The sequence below is a fragment of the Struthio camelus genome, chromosome 4 (genome assembly GCF_040807025.1).
Source record: "Struthio camelus isolate bStrCam1 chromosome 4, bStrCam1.hap1, whole genome shotgun sequence".
NCBI classification, from domain to species: Eukaryota; Metazoa; Chordata; class Aves; order Struthioniformes; family Struthionidae; genus Struthio; species Struthio camelus.
The window spans coordinates 66,772,374-66,795,068 of NC_090945.1; the positions used below are offsets into that span (position 1 = coordinate 66,772,374).

The 22,695-nt window shown below is 39.4% G+C and overlaps 1 protein-coding gene across 12 annotated transcripts in view; it reads right to left on the reverse strand.

Annotated features, from left to right (window-relative positions):
- Positions 1-22,695, reverse strand: part of RBPJ (recombination signal binding protein for immunoglobulin kappa J region) — a 157,939-nt gene that overhangs the window by 42,234 nt on the left and 93,010 nt on the right. The window contains exon 1 of one of the 12 annotated variants that reach the window (XM_068943238.1): positions 18,560-19,094. The exons of 2 other annotated variants lie outside the window; for them this stretch is intronic. In XM_068943238.1, the coding sequence (XP_068799339.1) occupies positions 18,560-18,579 (20 nt within the window). In that variant the 5' untranslated portion in view covers positions 18,580-19,094. Of the gene's footprint in view, positions 1-3,804; positions 4,066-13,851; positions 13,887-14,100; positions 14,363-14,529; positions 14,912-17,316; positions 17,433-17,766; positions 18,098-18,559; positions 19,095-22,695 lie in introns of those variants that run through there. 9 more of the 12 variants (XM_068943243.1, XM_068943248.1, XM_068943246.1 and 6 more) reach the window with 9 other exon arrangements.

The following is a 22,695-nucleotide window of genomic DNA, read 5'->3' on the forward strand; positions in this document are numbered from 1 at the left end:
TTACTCATTAAAAGAAAATTACTAGAGTTATAGAAGCTTACTTCTATGCAACAGTGTTTCACCCACTGATTCTACATCTGTAAAATAGTAATTTATAAATGACATCAGTATTCAATTAGCAGAGAATAGACATCGACTCATTATATGTTGGTTTTCATTCACAGAACTTTTTCCAAATTCTCAAATAAAATTTATTTCTTCAGCAGACAAAAAATGATGGGACAAACCCCTATGAATACATATACTTTTAAACAAAGCTGTATTTGACAACAACCTGTTTTACAAAATTGCAGGCTTTCCCAGATTTTTTTTTTTTTTTGGGGGGGGGAGGGGAAGGGAGGGGAGGAGGGGTGGTTGCAAAATGACCTGCCAGTATCCTAGAACTAATCAATCTCAAGTATATTGTTTCATAACTAATCTTATGAATACATCATCCCATGAATATAAAAACAGTAGCAATGAACACTGTGAATATCCCAGAAAACTTGGGGAATTAGAAGGCTCTTTTTCACATTCTGGGACAGCTAAACAACTTGGATGCTGTTCTTTATCGTCAACCTCTTTCACTGTAGTTGTGCTAACAGCTTCCTACTGAAGACAATTTTGTATGAGCAGAATATTCTTAAAACTTGAAAGTCACATAACTAGACAGTAAAATTAGGTAATACTCCCTCTATAGTATAAAAAGTTGCGTTTTAATGAAAAAATTTAAAAGATTTAAGAGTTTTGGATCTTTTTTGTTAAATTGATTCATAGGTAAAGTCATTGCTTTATATTTCAGCCGCATCCCTGCAATAATTCAGAGTATGCCCTCAAAGGAGGCACAGAAACTCAAATTCCTGTTTAGTAAATGCAATTCATTTACTAGATTTTGTGAAAGGAAGAAGGGGATACATATAACAACAAACTTAATAGTTCTGTTTAAATAATCTAAGTTAGAAGTTTATTACAGTTACTGCTATTTTAGTTACTGCTATTTTTAATTGCAAAACTTTATTTTTTAAAAACGTAAATTGCCAGAGAAACATTAAGCCCCGCAAAGTCTATCATCAAATATGCAATGCTTTTAATAACTGTCACAGTAAATGGGTCAATGATCTCTGAACAGGACAATTAAATGGACACTGCAAAATACACTTTCACTCATCACAGTGTTATTTATAATAACCATATGAAAAGTTTAGATTTAGCATCTGAGATGTCAGAAGGCAAATATCCTTTCTTCTGGTACTACAGTATTAAGAGTTCTTTTATGCAGTCATATATGTTCCTCTTGTGTCAAAGTAGTTTTTATCAGGAAGTTTTCCTAAGAAAAGAATTCTGCAGAGCACAACTGGAAAGTAGTTATTATTGTCCATTTTTTAAAATGGAAATTGTGTGAATCATACTTAATTCAAAGTGGGCTTGCTTTTCAGGTTTGTCAAGTTTAAACTCCGCACAGATGCAAATTACAGTTAAAACTTCTCCCTGCATCTTAATGAGGTACATTATAAACTATGAAGCCAACTCGCAAACAAGAACGTTTTTGCTGAAAATTCTACTAGACCTAGATATATTATGTCTTTAAAGAACCAACATTTTCAGTGAAAGTTTTACCCAACAGAGCTTAACCTCTGCTTGATCTTGAGTATGTGTCTGCTACAACACTAGTTTCCCAGAATAATGCTTGTGCTGGCACAAATTTTTGCATAAGGATTTTACTGCACGATAAGCGTGCCTAAGCAGTGTTGTGAAGACTCCAACTGCTCAGCTCTGAACCCAACCTCTTTTCAAAACATTGTCTCATCCTTTCAAGTATACTCAAGTCAGAAAGGAAAGTAAATTCTCAAAACTGTTTTGAAGAGCTAAACAACCAAATGTAAGCAAGAATTTTAGTTAGCAGCCACCACTGCCTCACTCATATCTTGACTAGTTTAAAAATGATTGCTAACAAGGGACTGCTGATTGTGTAGTTTGTGCAATGCACTAATCGATAATGAGATTTCCTTTCTGCAAATCCTGCCTACCACTGCTTCAAACAGGGCAGACTGAGTTCTCCAGAAAAAACAGGAAAATCATGGAATCGTGGACAAACGCAATCAATAAGGGTTAAAAATCAGATGGGGAAGTCCAATTCATGAATTAAAACATGCAGATGCCTGTGCAGCCAAGAAAAATGAAAAAAAAAAGTCTCCATCTAAATAAAATCAGGGGATGGTCTCTATTAGAAGTTACAGCTTATAATTTAACCTTTTAGAGAGACTATATCTTCTTCCAAGACATCAATGCATTCTGGAAAATAAGGACAACGTGATGTGCCCAGACAGTGGGATTAGTTTTCTATCAACAGCTAAGTGTCCTTCATTCTTTTTGTTTCCCAGTTTATTTAAAAATGAAGCTTATGGTATAAAATTGATTGGCCATCCTTCCAACAACTTTGGAACCCAAAAATCTTCTCTTAAAAGAGAAGAATTTTCAAAGATAATTAAGTTCTTACAAGTTTTCTGAAAACTAGGTGCTGGATAGACATTTCCAAAACACTGATGTGACTGAAGAAAGACAAGCAGAACTTAGAAATTATATACTGTTTGACAGCTGGCAAGTCAGTCTGCATATGCCACTTGGCTGGATAGGAAGCATAAGCTAAACTGCAAGTTACGCTTTGTCCACTAGGGATGAAAGAGCTCATGTTATTGTCCCTAAACTTTCCTCATCATAAAGGATATGTGCACAGGAAACACAGGTCGTCCATTAGAGCTACTGCTTGTAGAACAACTTGGGGAAAAAGTACTTGTTACTTGGCAATGGTATATGCAAAATAGCCAAAACAAATGAGGGAAATTCAAAGTGCCAATTTTAAAGTGTTTAAATTATCATAAATGGCTATGGGAAGCTTTAAGTACTGGCATAATAGCATACATGTGTATGAATATAGTATCAGTGTTTCATGTTATAAGTCTTTTCAGTTTGTCATCTACATGCTGGTCACCCAGATATAAGTAAAAAGAAAAAAAAATCCATTGTTTGTTCAACTGTGAGATTATAAGCAGAGCGTCTCCAGAATTCTAATGACTACTTACACATTCTGAAACGCTACTTAACTGTAAACACACTTCTAGGGCCCCTGGCTTAAATAGCTTTTTTTTATTTAAAAATCATGGGAAGTATACTGATTTTATTCATGACTATAAACCTTTTGGAACAGGTATCAAATTATGTTATGTTTACTAGCCTGAAGAAAGCCTAATAAAACTTTCTGGCAATTTAAAGATAAACACCAGAAAAGTACTTTACTGTGTAATTTAAATTTCTTATTTCTCCAGCAGTTCACAGGTTGTTTTAATAATTTGTGTGCCAAGTTACCGCATTATAGATAATGTTGTCTAATTCTTTAAATAGATAGTATTAGCGTGGGGACAGAAGCAGAACTGCAGATTGTTTCTACGATGTGAAGGGCAGTGGGAGAAGTGAAATGTGAGGGGCAGGTTTGGAAGCCTGAGGTATTTTTCACTTCTCTTTTGTATTTTTTCCATTTACACAGGAAACTCCCTCTGGGGGGGAAAGACCAACTTCCCTACAGTTAAATACAAGAACATGCATATGACATAAAAGCCATAAAGTCTTTGATGTTTCCATACTTTAACAAAACAGTGAAAGAAGCAGACCAAAACTGCAACAGTGATGTAGCAAAACTTAATTTTCCTACCTCTAGAATTTCTTCAAGCAACAAAAGTCAGCTTTGCAGTAGCAGAAGATTCAAGAAAGCAAGAGGGAAAAGATTAGGATGCCTCCGCACACACGCACCCCCCCCCCAATTAGTATCACCTTAATACTGACACAGTCCAGCCTCTTCCGCAGTCCCAGACTACTGTCCATCCACTCCCCTACATCACCCTTGGCTGCTGCAAAGCAAGAGGCAAAGATGAGGAAGAAGGGCAGAGCTGGAACAGTGCTCCCCGAGGTGCAGAGCCTTCTGCTTCCATTGCTGGTAGATGTAGGAGTTGTACTGATTTGGGCCAGGGTCCAGCTAGCCAGCTGCCTGTCTCCAGCAGTGGCAATAACGAACAGCTGGAGAAGAGGAGAACCGACAAGGCTAAACGGTACTTCCCCTGAACTTTCTCCTAGCTTATGACTATTTTCAGTTCAGGGGATTTCTGAGCCTAATGCTGATGCTAGGAACAAACACAGCCTTTATTAGTAGCTGTCCCCTCACACAGTAAAGGACAGATGCTTTGGAGACCAGTGGTGCAGACAAGACACCAGGGAGAGTCCTATTATAGAACAGGGCTAGACTAGATGTGCAGAAGAATCCCAAAGCAACGTGACATTATCAGTATGATTTGCCTTGAAAGGTCACCCCATCTCTGAACTAAAATTCAGCTTAAATACACCAACAAAGCCAGTTTCATATTGGAGTGGCACTTGAACAGCCCACAAGTCATATGGCTCAGAAGCCACAGACATTTACTTCTGACTCAAACGCTGCAATAAAACGCCATAGTCAACTGAAGATACATATAGAAGTCAGTTGTCATCTGTGGTACAACAATTCAAATGTTTCATGAACTACAATCTGTAACCAAAAAGGAAAGCATAGCCAAGTTCCACTAGTCACACATTTGCTTTTCAAAAGGAAAATTTAAATAAATAAGAAAACAGAGCTTCTACATTTCAGGGTCCCAAACAGTTTTGCTCTGACCCCATATGCAACACAGCCCTGCTGACAGATGTTTCTAATTTTTAAAAATAGAATAAGACATTCTTCCAAAGGAAGCTGCAGGCCCAGCTCACATTTTTAAGTTTTCTCCCAAAGGAAGGATTTTCCAGCTTTTCCCAGAATTTGCCAACTAAAAGCACAACATGCTTTAGGAAACATATCTTTCATTTAACTACATAGACAATGCCATGATGGACACTCAATAGCTGCTCATCTATACTACTTCTAAAAATAGCCTTACAAGAAGATCTGGTTGACCATGTCAGCACACCTCGGGACAAATCTAGGATACACTTGCCATCAGGGCACCACTCTTCAGAACACACAAAAAATGCAGAGAGGTCCTGAGAGCTCCTTGCAATGAGAACTTGTAACGAGAACAGACACGGTCCATCCTTTCAAGCATGCTAGGGTGCCTGTTAAAAAGGGCTCCAAATCTGCACGCCACCCAACAGAAAAGAGTTTGGAAGCAGTTTGAGTTCCTAGTGAATACAGGCCACCTACAGGTAATGATAGGGTGCCAAGACATAGGCAGTATGAATTCAGAGTCCTCAGGAAGATGTCTCTAACAACTACAATTAGTTGTAGATATTGTAGAGAGAACACAGATGGACTAAGGAAATGAGAGGACCGAGACAGAAACACAAAAAGTAAGCGGACAATGCAATAAACAGCCTCAGACAGAAGAAAATTTGGTGGATGCCATTATAGATATTTGGCAGAGAAATCGACAAATGACTCAACTGTTAGGAGAACAGCATGAAGTTACTTATGGCTTCCAAGACAGAAATTAAGAAACCAGCTCGAAAAAGGAAGAGGCCACAGACAGAGAGGGAGCAAGGAGGATCTGGGACGAAGCTCAAGTGTTTGCTTCCTGTTCATACAACTATGGTCCAGTGCTGCAAGACTGAATTTGTGAAGGTTCGTTTTATCAAAAAAGAAAGGTTCCCCACATCAAGGCTGGCTGGTGGGATCTCTTATTTGATTCTGATATCCACAGGACATGTCTATTTGTTTTTTTGATTTTTATCCCAAAACAAGGAGGGGTGTTGTTTTAGCCAAAGGGTTACATGAGCTGCTTAATCACAGAGCAGACTCTGCATTGAAAGAAAAAAAATGCACCATTGTTACGTATCTACCACAGGAATACCTTGACATTAATCTTTAAAATAAGTATTTTTTTGTGACGCAGCAACAGTAGATAAGTTCATGGCAAGCATATCACCAGATCTACAAACTATTAAAAATTGATTCTCTGAAGAGAAGAATAAATGTAGGAGAGAAATATTTCAATCAAAACAGCAGTTTTTAACCTACAGTTAAAGGACCTCGGTATGAATACTGTTTTTATGAGTATGAGTTTCTATGAGGTCCTCAAAAGTATTATGACAAGCAAATCTAATGTTCACATTCAACCACTGAACCAGGCAAAAAGAAAACTTACAATTTAATACAGAACGTTACCTATGCTGTTTTAACCCATCCTAGTTTAGGAGAAACTTTCTGTATACCAAATATTAATTCAAGTCGTATAGCATAAAGCTGTATAATAAACAACTTAAAGTTTATTTGCACACACACACACAGGTTTTAGGCAATATTTAGCTAGAGTTTAGCTTTCAGAAATTGATACAAGCTCTCCTTTGTTTACTTTCATCACCTCGAAAACAATCCTTGCTTCTGGTTTTGTTGCTTTAGAAATACACTATATTAGTAAAAATACAGCATCCTGTTTCTTCACAGCTTTCAATATATTCCCTACAAAGTCATAAGCAACAAATTGCAGTAGTAACTCTGAACTCATTCAAAGTTTTATTTTATCTGTCCCTCTTGGAGGAGCAGGAGGGTAACAAAATAGTAATAGCTTCCCACACACTTCTAAAATCATGAAAACATTTCAAAAGAGAGAAGGCCAGTGAAAAGAAATTATGAAATTCCTCCAACATAAAGTGATCTTCCACTATTTCTTCTTCCTCCCCCTCCCGGAGCACATTTCCTGCCTTCATACTATTAACACTTATGATCTTTTTTGGCTTCCCCCATATGCTTAATTTTCTTTATCTCTCTGTGTCAATGTTTTGTCTTTTGTTACAGAGGATATCAGAGGTTCTTGAATCCTTTAATTTTTTCCCACATCCTCACAAGTTCTGTAAATTATAGCAATGAACACCGTCAGGAAACAAGTAGAGTTCCAGCGCTCAGTAGAAACACCATCTCTCAGGATTAAAGACACTCATTTGAACACGTTCAAGTCCCAAAAGGAAGGATCAGAGTTTGGACGTGACTCGCAACACACAGGTGCTAGCTTATCACGTTGTCCGAGGAGAAACAGCAACTTCCTCGTTCTGCAGATAATGGAGATGATGCTCTGTAGTACCTCATAAGCCTTACACAGACAGCAGGGGCAAAAACTGGGATGAAAAAGGACTGTGACAGATCCAGAGTGTGGAACAACTCCATTAGGAAGTACTGCGCTGAAGAAAGATAACTAAACACAGACTGCCCAAGGACAAAGAGAAGAGGGCTTATATAGAAACTCCACAGAAAGAAAAAGGGGGGAAAAATCATTCTGTGTATTAGATTATAAGGAAGAGAGATGTCGGAGTAAAGTTCCCAGTCAGAAAATTCAAGGGAGAACAAGACTGAAAGCAAATAAGTTTTAAAAAAAAAAAAAAATCCATATGCTGAAAAATATAATGCGAGGAAGCAGGACTGACTGAATCTAAATTAGAATTAGAGGAAAGGAATGTTAGGCAGTGGCTATAAACTATTCAACTAATTTCAAAATACAAAGGAGAAAATATTAGTTAGAAAAACAATTTGGAGAGTGCAAGGATAAGATCTTCCATCTTAAGGAAAAAAAAAAAAAAAAAGACCAAACATCATGACTAAAGGAAGAAGCCTAAAATCAGGACATTAAGCAGGAAAAAAATGAAGACAACAGAAAAAGTATCAGGCATCCAGTACAATTTATGCTAAGAAAGTACCTTAAACAACCGTAACCAGAACTTGAATCCCTATACACCAGAAGCACATAGGAAACTTCTGGTAAGGGAAGAAGTCTTATCTCTACACATATAAAACTCATCACTGCCTAATAACTTCTGCCAAAAGTAGGTCTCTTTTTGGCAGGGGGCGGGGGCGCTTTAAGAATTGTTCCAACTGAAAAAATAAACCTTCAAGTTTGAACTGATGCAATATTATCTTAATGACTCTGCAAACTGACAAATGTAACTAGTCTACTGCTAGATCTAAGTGCCATACAGCAATAAGGTGGAACAGGTAAGATTCGGTTTAGTTTTTCTGATTGTTCTCTAAGTACTGTACAGTACAAAGAACAGAGTTTGTCCAGAAAATTATCCAGATGAAATACTGGAAAACAACTGGATACGTCCAAAGAGTTTTTCTTACATATTTTATTTACATACGGAAATTCACCCTAGATTCAGGAAACACTCACACAAGGAATTGCTTCAACCTCTGCCTCAATAGGTACCTTCAGTATATCTTCTGAGGCCAGTTTTCATCAACTGCTATCTCAAAAGTTAGATGTAGATGCTGGAGCTAATCAGAAATAAGAACAATTTTCCCTGCAACTCAAGAGATCCAATAAAAATAGCGTTCCTGTAATTACTAGCAGCCTGCAGCACTTGGAAATGACTTTAAGTGACGGGGCCATGCTTCCTTTGAAGTACGACTTATCACTTCAATAGGTCGATTGCAAGCAAAACTTCTCATTAAGTCTTTTTCCAAACATTTTTTTCATAACATCATCTTTGTTTTGCCTGTTAACTATTGTGGAATACAGGTAGCTTGCCCACTGCAAATAAAAATGCAAAAGTTTGGATGTTTCTTTTAATGCAGTTCTCAGTATTAATGGCAGTGTTACTATCTAAATGGAAGCACTGCAAACATGAACTTTATTTACTATATTACCAAAACTGAACAAGAACCTTGCTAACACCTGTATTAAAGAAATTAAAATAGATATTAAAATAAGTTTTTATGCTTTAACTTTCCCATTGCCCATGACCTTCATGGACAGAAGTTACTTCAAATCTGGAAAACTCCCTATTTTCTATTTCTATGCAATTTGTTCTTCCATTGTACTTACAGACACACCTTCACGATCAGCAGCAAAAGAATTAATATTGTAAGTTTAGTATTTACATGAAGGTATCTCCAAAGCGCTAACTCTGAAATCATTCCTGGGATTCAGAGTTAGTATCATCTGTACTAACTGAAACCATCTGCCAGTTTGTCAAAGGTGTCCCAAGCCTCTTCCAAAGAGGAAGCCTGATCCCAAATACTAATTTCGACTAACTGCTCTGCAAGAGATTATTAGCAAGAGATTTGTAATCCATACGTTTAAAAAAAAAAAAAAGTAGGTGGTAAATCCAGTTTACCAATACCAATGTTACGGAATTTTGGAATGCAAAACCCCCCAGGATTCAGTGCTGGAAGAGAAATACTCAACAGTAGAAGAAAAAAGTTTGGCCAAAAAACAGTTGGACAGAAAAGACACATCCAAAATAGTTCTGCTATATCCCCCTCATTTCTGGAAGGTATCACAATATGAAGGTTTTTACTAGTCATCACTTTATATCTACTACAAAACTAAAAGAGCATGAAACACACACACACGCACGCAGAAAAACACCAATCTTTCAATAAAACTTTTTTCCCCCTCCTTTCTGAATTCTTACACTCACTACTGATGCCAGGGCTGGCTGGCTGAATTGGAAAGTAGCAAAGTATTTTGAATTTAAAAAAGAAGTACCTATAACAAATAGGTTCTTCAGGAATACAAAGAAACAGCCACAGCACACTGCAGCACTTCATTTTTCATGAGGCCACATCCATTCCACCGGCCATATCCTACCCATTGCTTATGTCTCAATTTCTGTAAGAGCAGCATCTTTCTACAGTCCATTCTAATATAATTCACTATTACAAAAACACATTAATTAGGAATATGGCTACTTTTAGCCTTCCTTACTGTATCGTTTCGTTATACAGATCAAAAACCTAGGCAACTCTGAAGGCTTCGACCCGTCTTTCACTTTTACACAGCCCTAGTAGGGAGAGAGGAAACATGATTCCACCTGTGAAAACCCAGCAAAGCCTGAACAGGATTTTGGCCCGTAACTACACAGTGCAACGATAACAGAATCAGAATACACTAATTCTATTCCCACCTCTGCATGAATTCTGCATTCGACCTTGGCAAGTCACTATTTTTTTCTAATTTTTTTTTGTTGTCATTGTTTTTTTCAACAATTCCTATAGGACATGAAGGGCTTTTACGCAAATGGCTGGAACAACAATATAACTGAGTAAGTTTAATTATTATTTATGCTATTAGGACAGGTCTTAGAACTCTTCCACAATGGCATACATACAGAGAAAGCACAAACACTTCTCCGATTCTCCAGCCCTCCATTTTAAAGTTCCCCTTAACATCGGTGGTGAAAGCAGTAACCCATTAACAGAGGTCTCTTACTGTATCAAAAACTGATAAAAGCCTGGTTTCATGAATTCTTCTGCTGAGCAAACAACTTTAACCTTACTCTCTATACCAGCAGTTCCTAATCCACAGCTTGCAAACGAAACACTGCTGTAAGGTCCTCTGCCACTGCTCCCAGCCAAAATTAAATTATAGAGTTAAAATAAGATCTGCCAGGAAAAGGAAAGAAGGATATTGCCTACAGAGTATTTTTTACTCTGTGCTGTTTCTATGGACCAGCAAAAATTAGGGACTAGTATTTTACACAATTCAGTTCCCTTTCTCATGCTTAGAAAAGCCTGAATTTCATGGCTGCTTGCTCAAGTTTCATTCTGATACCAAGTTTCCTGGTAATCTCCCAAAGCACCACACACTGGAAACATGCCACAAGCGTAACTTAGAAAAAAAGGTGCAGATGAAGTGTTCTACAGACCAAGCAATGTTATCAAAAACACTAGGAGAAAGATTGTACTTTTCTGTACAGAAAAACATAGGTACTAATAATGTGAAAATTTTAAATAAGTTTGATAGTCATAAAACAATCATATATAATTAGATGAGCAATGAAAAGACTTTACTTAGGACCCATTGCAACATATATGCTTGAACCTCACCTACCAGAAGCAGAAAAATTAAATGAAGCAACAGGTGTAAATCTCAAGCTGGGCAGTCAAAAGAGATTACTTGCCAATACAGCCTGTTGTTTACTATAATAAGTGTTCTGGATTTTGAATATATTGATTACATGCCACTTCATAAACAATTGCATTGAAAATGAGACAGTTCTTGCTCCTGAATAGCAAACAAATGAGGAAAAGTTATAATTTAATAAAACCATCTTAATGTCTTCATGTTTTCCAAGAGAAACGATGACAATATTTGTATTTAAACTGTTCATTACAGAAATATACATTTAAATTCAACAAGAAAGTCTTCAAGGCTTATCTACAAACACATGTTCAAAAAAGAGCTGGACAAACTTACTGAGGAAATATGCTGTTGACTGAAATGTTCAGATCACTTTAATTAAGAATAAATCATGTCCCTCATCTCATGTCATTCATCAAATAATCTGAATAACTGAAATAGTAAAACATTGTAATGATTATGTCTTACGTTAAAATGTTGTAGATGAAATAAGCTTTTCAAAGATTAGAACAAATATGAAATGGGGCATAAAAATAGTGTTTATCCCTATGAAGTTATAGCCTGTCTGTTGTAAGGATGTAAAAATATCACCTTAGTCAAGAGATTTCTCACTCTGTACATAATGAAACCCCATCTTCTTTCTTTCTTGGTAAAAAGTTTATCGCTGCGAACATATAGTTTACACCTTTTCAAGCACAAAACCATGAAACTACATGGCCACATATCACTATATGGCTAACTAAACTCCAGTTAACGAGTATGAAGAATTTTTCAGAAAATTAAATCATTTTAAATAGGTTATTATATTCAAGTTCTGAAAACTGGCCCAATTATATGATGCTGCACACAAGAATCAATAGAGTTTCTTTAAGCTGTAAAGGGTACTTATCATTTAAAAAAAGATAGCAACCACTAAAAAAAAAATACATACTTACACACACACACATATATATAAATTATTAATAAAGAGTACCACAACATAAGTAGAACCCCAGGAAACGAGAAAATGTCAAGCTCCAAGCTTAAAGTTTACTTTTCCAAGACTCAGTAAGAGTATAATGATATGAAAATTGCTACTTTCTGTTAATAACTTCTTCTTCAAAGAAATTTATCAGCTGTTTCCTTTTCTGAGTTTCTACATTGGAAAGAAGAGATGACCACAATTTCATATTATTTACCTCATATAATCTGTTAATTATTGCAATTATGGTCAAAACAAACATGGAAAGTTTACAATATGAAAACATTACATGTATTCCTACATAGAAATAATGAAAGTTTGTTAAGAATTCTGTTTTATATCTATAATTGTAAACTTTTCTTAAAATATTATAGACTAAAATGCATACTCAGTTTTGTGAACAGAGTTAGGTTTCATCTCACAATATAGCTAGTGGCTTTTATTTTTCCCCCTCTTCACCTAGGCACACAGGAAAAAATAAGTAATTCTTTTAAAGTAAATAGATGTTACAATCGCTTCATTATTTCAAATAGTGCAGCAAACGTAAATAAAAAAAAATCCACTTAAAAGTACATCTTCCCTGTGAAATGCTCTTGGGAAGCAGTGATTCAGCGTATTAACAATGCCATGTAGCCCAGCTAATGAAGAACTCTCAATTAACGTCCAAAGAATTTAAGATGATAATTATTACAGAGAAAGGACGTTCTGAAATCTTGAAATTCTGCTGACATGATTTGCCCTCTAAATGTGAAGCAGATAAACAATATCTTTAATTCCCAACAGATATTTAAATGTTTTGCATAAGATATAATATTTATACTAAATCTCTATTTTACAGTCCAGAATTACAGTTTCTCTGTTCTATTTTATCAAAAAGAAATGTAGTGCAGGATAGGTATGCAGTGCACCTTAACTGTACTCTTCATAAAAAAAAAAAAGTTACTGACTATAAATCTTGTTTCTAAACCTTTGATCATGAAGATGCTACAGCTTTTTTAGTCTTTATTAGTTACTGCTGCTATAGGCCACTTTAGCTCTTTTTTTTAGTCTTCTTTTTAAATGCACAAATTGCTTAAATTTATAATAATGACTAATTAGTTATTACTGTAAAAAGCAAGTCGGAAGAAAGAAAGAGTACTCCCTCCTTTCACTCACAAACTCATGATCATTTAAATAATCCATAGTAAAGAATATCATACTAAAAAAAAAAATACTTTAAGGAGATATTGGCACTGGACTTCTTTTTAAATAAAAGTGGAGAAATCATATATTTTATGCCTAATGAAAGTCTATGCATTATTCTATTTCTACAGAAATCAAGCTATAAAAAGATTTTCTAAAGTTTCTTTATGATCCATATCAATCACAGCAAATCAGAAGTGACTGAGCTACTTAATATAATAAATAAACAGTGAAAGCAAATAAAATCCAAAGTAAGAGTTTAACTTCATAAAATTGCCCCACTGAAACAAGAAAAGGTTTAAACTGTATTTGTAAGCATCTCAGTAGAATACTTTAAGACTATACTGCTCACAAGATTTCCCAATAGCCAGACACTGATGTGCTCTTTGATAATGATTTAAATGTTTAGTCACACAAAACCATCTACTCATTTGATTGTAAATGAGTTTTTCCCAACAACCTTTAACACTCATCATGTGCACACACACAATACAATAGCACAGTCATGCTATTACTCAAATCTTAATAAGCACTGTGTGTAAACCTACAGCGACAATAAAAACTGTAGCCCGAAGTTCCTATCCTCCAACTCTATTCCTACAGTCTATATAATCCAGTTACCATTCCTTGAGCTCCACTGAAACTACCTTTATATCTTTTAGCCAAACCGTATCATGAAGCTCATAATCAATATTTAATCTTTATCTTCCTTGATCTGTCAATCACCCAAGACTATCAGCAACGCTTCTTTTGCGGAAACGTTCCCCCGGTTTCCTTGGCACTGTTCTCTCCTGCTTCATCGCTTATCGTTCTAATTGTTCCTTCAGTGTAACTTTCTGAAGGAGCCTCCTCATTCACCTTTTTATTTTGTGAACCATTTCACAGCTTTCTATCCTGCATCCCTTGGCATTCTCCTTCACTTTATCTAGGACCAGAATACAAACTCATTTTTAACCGCCTTCTCCCTGCTAACAAATCAGAAATATGCTTTCTATTTCACACCTGCTGTGTTTGTCCAAACTACCACCTCCGCTTGTGCCTCTAACATCTCCATACAGATGCCTCACCAGCAGTTCAATCTCAACAGAGACAAACTACGGGTCTTACTCTTTGTAACATTGTTTCAGTCTCCTTTCCACCGCCGCAAGTCATTATCTTCCATGACTCTTAACAGCATCAGCCCTAAAACCATGGTTCTTTATAGATCCTAGAGATCCTTTGAGATCTTGGCAATGCCCACTACATCACTAAGATGTGCACTTAGTAGCTTAAACTCTTATCGCATGATCACAGCAGTTTGCTTCTGAACTACTGAAGCACCTTTCTTAATCGTTCGAAACAGATTTGCCCTTGCTATATTTATTCTGCACATTCCTCTCTAGACAGCTTTTTTAGCCTAACATCAGATCACACGAGTCTCTCCCCCACTTCCCTTTCACTTCCCATCCTACTCCGATACTAGTCTGATATTTTCACAAATGTTACTAAAACACATGCATGCATTTTCTACGTTACTGAGTATGGAAAACATCATACCAGTGATAAACCCATTTAGTTGGTTTTGTCTTTTTCAGAGCTTTTCAATCTGTTTGAAAAATAATCCAGATACTATCTCGTATACTGCTATTACAATGACTTTCACGTCTAACCAAAATTTCCATCCTAAAATTATTAATCCAGATGCAGAACTGTGTCTTCAAAGAGGTGCAAGCTTTGGTAACTTGTTTGTTATGTCTTCATCACCATACTTCTCTTGTGCTGCCTTCATAACTGGGAGAGCTCCATGCAAGCATCCACAAAGCAGTACCATCTTCTCTCAAAAACCTCCTAACAGTTTTTCAGAAGTTCTCACTAAAAACAAAGATACAAAACAACCAGATGGCTGGCACGCCTAGATCACTACCACTATGATAAAATTCACTGCACTGGTACCAAATATACTCCTGTATCATCATAGATCCAATGTGCTTTCTTTTACCCTTAAATTGTAAGCTCAGGAAACACCTCTTAACCACAGAACTTTGGCATGACTAATTCAGACACATAGCTTAAAGAGTCTGATACTTTGACAAGTCTTATTAAAACACACGCATACATTTTCTGCCTTACTGAGCCTATGGAAAACATCACACCAGTGCGATAAGACCATTTAGTTGGTTTTTTTCTTTCCCAGGGCTTCTCAATCCTCTTGAAAAATAATCCAAATATTATCTTGTATACTGCTACTATAAAAACTTTCACTGGTAACCAAACACTCAAAGTTATGTCTAGCATTCACCATTTTTATTTACACTTTCTAAATTTTGTTTACTTGTTCACTGGCATAGGAATCTTTGCAAGGATTTTGCGTAATTGCTTCCTGCACCATTTTTTAGTATTGTCTGAGACTACAGAGTGTCTCAACCCGTCGAAGTCGCCTGAGACTACAGAGTGAGACACAGAAGACACCATTCTGCGTTTCACCTCATTTTAAATAACAGTAAGTTCTTCGGAGTGGAAATTCTTTCTGTTATATGGTTGTATTAGGCCTAGCATAATGATTTTCAATCTGAGGCCCATAGGTATTTCCATAGTACTAGTACTTATTTAAAACAAAATGTTTCATACTGGAAATATGCATCTCTAGTTAAATAACATCTTCAATAATTCTGTAGTCTTAAAATGATGAGTTTCCCTAAATCATTCACAAGCAAAAACAAAAATACTCCATAGCAACCCAAAATACTATCCTATTATTCCAGGCGTAAATTATCCACTTCCTTTTCAAAAAAAAAAAAAAAAAAAAAAAAAAGGTGAACAGTTCATTTTCAGTGACTTGTTTCATGTTTCTCTGTAGTTTCTCATTATACCTAGTTCTGCCACCGGAAAATTTAGGTTCAATCATAATACTGTACATGCAAACATTCTTCGTGATACAAGAAGCGTACAATATGCTGCAAATATGAAACTGGTAAAGAACGCTGACTCCCCCAGAAAGACAATTCACATAGTGAATTCTTACCATTTCATTCCAAAATAGGGTTGCGCTATGTACCATAATTTACTTTTAGGCATACAATTTTTACAGGAAAAATGTGCTTGTACATTCAGCTTACACTGACTACAGAAAAGCCATACGCTTTATCTCAAAGTTTCAGCACCTATAAGATTTGGAAGCCACTCATTAAAATAGAATGTAGTATTTGGATACGATGTTCTTCAGTTACAGCTTTTTAAATTTTAAATTAAATTTCAAATCTCTTCCTATGCAATTCACAGCTTTTACAGAAAGAAAAAAAGACTAGAAGTCTTCTAATTTTTTTTTAGAAAAAGTCTAGGAAAGAAGCACGTCTTTACTGACTACTATATTTTGTGAAAAAAATGCATTACTGAACTATCATCAAATTTTAATCCCAATATACACAAACAACTCAGTATCAGAGCTGAACTTCAAAAATGGAGCATAAATAAAAACTTATGCTCCTTGATGCAATACAAGTATAAACATTAATCAATCTTAACAGATTTTCTGTTTTTACCAAAGCTTAAAATACTTAATCATAAGAAAACAATGTGACTACTTTTTCAGAGAATTACTCAACTTACAGTTTTGAGTAATAACGTCAGCATTTAAATCCTAAACTATAGACAATTTTTTTCACTCTTGTTAAATGTTATATTTTTCTACCAAATTATTTGGTCCTTCACTAAAAAAAACAACACACGAGTGGTCATTCTCAACACTTGAACATATCTCTGAGCAGCATAAAAGTAGTGTCATAGACCTGAGATCACTTTTCACAAACCTCTTACAATCAATAAATGAAAGGAACTGAGTCCACATATTCAGATGAGTAAGTGAACAGAAACCCGGAAAAATTTAATCCTTAACTAGAGCACAGACTTAGAGAAAGCTTTAAAAGCATTTGTTTCATTCTTTCCACTCTAACCTCTAAAACTGTACGCTCCAGGAACCATAACAAACAAGACCCGCTTCCCTAAAGAACATTTAATTAGGAAAACGTGTAGGAGCCACAAGATGCCTTTATCAGGACAGAAATCAAGCAAAAGCTTGATTTTCGTTTTTTGACAAACAAGAGAAAAGAACTGGAAACACTACTGTGGCCAAATAAAACAACAAAATACCATAATGCTACCTTCTTCATGAGAACAAAAGCATCAACCACCAACTCCACCCCACCCCCAAGCAGGCTGTTGCTCTCTCTAACCACACAGCCAATGCTGAAGACAATGTAATCCCACAGGGAAGACAGAAGGTCACAGACACACTGCAAAATCATCAAATTAGGTCCACATTTTAGAAGGACACAGCAATATTTTCACCAATCAGGATTTTGTTTGGAACAAACAGGTGGAGTGGAGACATGTCCCGCTCTTCTCCTGACTGCCTCTTCCCTGAATACACAGAGGGAGGTCACAAGCATTCACTGTAGCCCAAAATTAAGGCCTGGTGGGGGGGGGCACTTATACTAGGCGGCAGAATTCAAGAAGTGGCAAGGCTAGCAATACGCAATGTAACACAGCAGGTGAGACTGTGTACTGTATACCAGCAGCAAATCTGTTATCATTCATCTGCTGTAGGTGGCTAGGAGGGTGCCACTTATTACAGTGACACACTTTGCAGCTGGCTAGCCATGATTAAGTATTACCCAGTGTGGCTGAAAGGGATGGCAACTATCATTCGTTATGATCCACCGTGGCTTAGCGGGGTGGGGAGGCTGCTACCCTTCAGTGCGACGCAATACTAGTAGGAAGGCAACTAACAAAACTCACCAAAGCCCAGGGAACGGTGAACAGGGTGGGGGCAGGAGAGAAGGGGAACTTCAGTCCCTCGACCTGAGGGAACGGGTGCCTTGCTAGCAAGACTGCAAAGCCTGCTCGCACCAAGCGCGACCTAAAGCACTTCACAGCGATCCGGGAGCTCCGGCAACGTTGAGGGCAAGGGGCCTCCAGCCAGCCTCCGCTACGCGAAGGGGCTGAGACAACGCAAGAAGACAGAGCTCAACTTCTCGCAACCGCAAAAGCGGCAGCCTTTGTCCGACCGCTCGCGGTCTGTGGCCGAGGGGGCCCGGGGGCTCGCGCCTGCGGCAGGATAAGCCGGGGCGGCGGCGAAGGGGGCAGGAGAAGGGCCTGTGCCGGCCGCGGGTCCCTCTCCCTGCCGGGCTCCGCTGCTAGCCCGCCCGCAGACAGGGACTCCGCCGGGGCGGAGGGGATGAGCGCTGACCCAGCACGGTGTTCCGACCGGTCCGCCCGTGCCGGAGACAAGGGGAGAAGGGGAAGCGGCCAGTCCTGCCGGGCCGCCCGCCGCGGGGAGCCGCCGGGGAGCCGGGCCGCCCGCCGCCTGGAGCAGGGCAGGGCAGGGGGGCCTTCTGCCGTGCGCCCACCCGGGGGGACCCCAGCCCCCCGGGGTTTGTGCCTCAGGGCTCCCCGGGCTGTCCGGAGAGGAGCCTTCTCTTCCTCGGAGCGGGGGCAGCGGGGCCGAGGGAGCGGGACGGCGCGGCCGGCGCTCCGGCACCCCCAGAAACAGATCGCTCCCGGCGCGCCGCTGCGAACCCCCCGCACTTACCCTGTCACAACAGGCGCCATCTTCCACAAACTCTCGCCAAAACTCCTACTCTCGCGAGAGCGCCCCCCTCTCCGCGCGAGGAGCGCGCGTGCGCCAGCTCGTGAGACACACGCGGAGCCGGGCGGGGGCGCGGCGCGCGCCGCCCACTCACCGCCTGGGCTCTCCCCTCAGACACAACAGTGGCAGGCGTGGGAACCGGGCGGATCTCGCGAGAGCACGGCACCAGCCCCGCCGGCCAGCCGGCAGCTCTCGCGAGAGCCGAGCCAGGGGAGGGAAGGGGGATTCCCTCTGCCCGGCGTCTGCCTGTGAGTCCCGCTTCTGAGTCTTCCCGAGTCGGCGGGGGGAGGACTAGACCAATGCGGGGGGAGGTCGAGCAGCGGCGGAAGAAACCACTCGGGGCAGGGAGGGGAGGAGAGAGGTCGTTGCCCGAGCGCGGCGCAGGGGCGACGGCGGGTCTGCCCGGGAGAGGCCAGCTCGCCGGCCCTAGCCCCCGCGCCGGAGCTGCCGGCGGGGGAAGTTGCGGCCGCCCCCTCCTCCTCCTCCTCCTCCTCCTCCTCCTCCTCCTCCGCGAGGAGCAGACGAGGCGTCCGCGTGGGAAGTCCGTGTCAGTCAGCCTGGGGGCCGCCCGCCTGGTGGCTTCCGGGGGCCGAACCCATGGGCAGCCCCGCCGGTTCCCTGGGGGCCGCGCGGCCGTCCCCGGCCGGCCGTTAACGGCTGCCCGCGCCGGCCGTTACAACCGCCCCGCCCCCCGCCGCGCGCCGCTGCTCTGAGGAGCCGCCCCGCCCTACCCCGCCCCGCCCCGCCCCGCCGCGGCGCGGCGCGGCTCGGCTCGCCGCCTTCAGCCCGCTGCCTGCCCCAGGTGCCTGCCCCAGCTGGGCTCCGGCCGCCCTCAGCAGAGGGGGGCCGAGGGTAGCGATTAGGGTCTACGAGGCAGCCCGTTTTCTCCAATATAGAATGAATTTTCTTTAAAAAATTCAAGTTACTGTGGAAGTTTGGGCAATAACGTTTAATGCCGGCTCTGTCCAACATCCTTTAAATGATATAAAAATAAACGCAACTTGATAGTGTTTAGCAGTGAGTGTTTCCTACCCAAGTTTTAAAGAAGGTCCAAACCACTGACTGGAGGGAACCCATATCATTGCTTTTAATAGCTGTATCCTCTACAAGTGCAGACCAAATATTTTTATTGTTCCTGTTAGCTGAGTTTAGTTTAAAAATTAGTTCATACAAAGCTCAAAGACTCAAGGGAATTGGAAAAGGAGAAATTTTGGTGCCTGGAAAGGCACCGTGATTAGAAAGATCTGTTAGTTTTTGCAAATGTAAATAATGTTTCACTTTTAAATGGCTTTAATTGAAAAGTATATCTTCATAATTTTGTTGTCTTTCACACACAAAATAGCTAAGGAACATTTGTCCAGTAAATACAAATTTTTGAGTCCATTAGACTCTGTTCAGCCAATAAAATGACCCTTGTAATGACCTCTCAAGTAGAGCTCTGGAGGTAGGCATGGTAATGAGAAAGTATAAAATTATCTGGATATGGTCCAACATTTGACATTAAGAGAAAATCTGGATTTTGAATCAATTTCAGAACATGATCATTTCAAGGTCAAAGTCTGATTGTCCAATAGGTACTATGTTTGAAAATTAATCCCTTTACATCAAGGATTCTATCCTGTCTCTCTGTTCAACTTCCTCTTTCTGTGTCTACTATCATCAATCTAACTTCAAACACAAACACAATATTGTTCTGACGATTCACAAAGATTCCCGAAAGCTGTGTCATTTTTATTACCTCACCTTAGTGCCTCTGCTGTCTCCCAAATGAAGAAAAAAGATAACTTTTTATGAAATTCCATTCATATGATTTGATGTTTCTTTCTTAAGTATTCTCTCTACTGCTAATATTAATTCAATGAAGAATAATGTCTCAGATGAGTAAACTCATGTTTTAAGAGATTGCTTGACCACAAAGTTTGCTGTAACTGCTCACTGTACAAACACCTATTGTTTGCTGTCATTAAGGGCACTTCTCCCATCGTGATTTCCCCCTCCTCATTAGTTATAAAAGGATTTTGATTGGTTCCTTCATAGGCTCACTTCTCATCAAAAGCACAATGCATACTGGAAATCCTCTGTATTGTTTGTGGAGAGCAAATCATAATCCCTTTGGAAATCTCTTCCTAAAAACATCTTTTTTTTTTTTTCCAAGGCTAAAGAATGATCTCAGCTCGTGCTAGTTCCATTCCATTAAGAATGGTTTCTGGATTTTTGCCATAGACTCTCTCTAGATGGTCATTTTCTAGGGGCCCTCTTTTAGTGTGTTTTGAATCAAACTGGAAAATCTAAAAATATAGCACACAATAATATGCAGTGTCTAGACTTCTTTTAATATTTTACCAAGAAAACGTTTTGATTAATAACAAAATTAATTGGATCCTGGAGAAAGTATATTATTTCGAAGAATTAATGATTACAGAAACTATTGTACTTCCTTCCATCTCTGACAGAGGTACAATATAAAACAAATAACTATTGAATTTTTTTTTCGTTTTAATTATAAACAATCTGCAGTGCAAAAGGTCAGGAATACTATTCAAGTAAAAGACAATGGCCTGAAATTATGTGAGTGTCTGGCAGAAGGAAAGATGAAAAAAAAACTGAAAGGGTTTTTAACCAGTGTTCGGGCACTGAATTTTCTTCTTGTTGCTCAAAGACTTTATATCCCATAGTACAGAGTGCTCCATTTCTGTTGTCTTCAGTGGCAACCGAAAGCATTTAGTACCTCAAGGAACCAGGTCCCACTTTCGGATCTGTAGAGAACGGTAAATACTTCCAGAGTTGAGGTGTAAGAGCAAATTTAAATACAAGGTTTGCACATTTTAGAAGTTTGTACTTATTACACAGATCACTGGTTGGACTGTTTAAAACAAAGTTATTTAAGCCCTGCCGAAGCCAGGGGAAGCGTTCTGAGTCAGGCCTATCATTTCAAAAATGATTAGGAGAAACAAAGCTTGGAGGTACCTTTGAAGGACCTGATTTCAGCAAGCATTGAGTCTGTTCCCTCTTTTCAGCTGATGCTTTGCTAAGTAACTCCAGTTGGGTGCTCAGAATCATTAGTTGCCTGTGAAAACTGAAGGCGATTAAGTAAGGAAATTTTACTTTCATTTTGTAAACTCTGTGGGATGGGGTCACTTCCTGCTTCTTTGGGTTCACTAACACCTACAGGTGTGGACGGACCCAGGTCCCTCTGTCTGTGCTCCCTGCTAAGTGGATTCCAGCAGCTTCACCTGAGAATTCATATGGTGACCTCATCCTCTCAGGATCTGAGGGTGGAAAGAGGAGGAAAGACACACAGCATAGCAACAAGCCCTCCATATGGACAGGGAGCAGGTCTTTTGGCCCTGAGTTTTGCATATCAGATGGTAGAGAAGGAGCTGCCTGGCTGAGCCCAAGCAGCACAGCTCTGGGAAGAAATGGCAGATGGGAACAGGGAGCACTGGGTGCAGGCTGTAATAAAAGGGATCACAATTTCAACAGCTTGTTCAACCAGTTTGGACCAAACTTTCTCCAGCTCGGCACTGGCTCTGGGCTTGACCTATGCTCATTCCTTTGGGCAGGGCACTAGCTAACACTGCTATCTGGCTTCTAGTTTGGCAACTGCCTCACATCTAGCTGACTTGGAGAAAGATTAGAGGACAACAGGCCCGTCTGCACCCATTTGTATAAAGTACCCTGTATCTATTCTGTGCACAATGAGTCCCATCCCTAGTTCAGTCTTCTAAAAGATAACTCATAATATGTCTTTTAAAATCCTAGCTATTTATAAAATAAACCAACATAGGTAGTGGAACCACACAGTTATCTGAATCTATAGCTCATTAGGGAGTAGTAGGTTTATCTCTAGATGTAGCCCTTTATATCTGGTAATTTAAATCATACATTCTAGTAGTATGCACTATGATATAACCCTTCTGGAATTTTATAAGCACAGGATGTACAGTGTGGTTTAACCGCGTGTCTAGGAAAGAAAATAAACAGGCAGTTGCCCACAGAGCGTATCTGACATCTAAACTTCTGTGTATATGCCAACAAAAGTTATCACTTTTAAGTGCTAACTGGACAACTAGATGTCA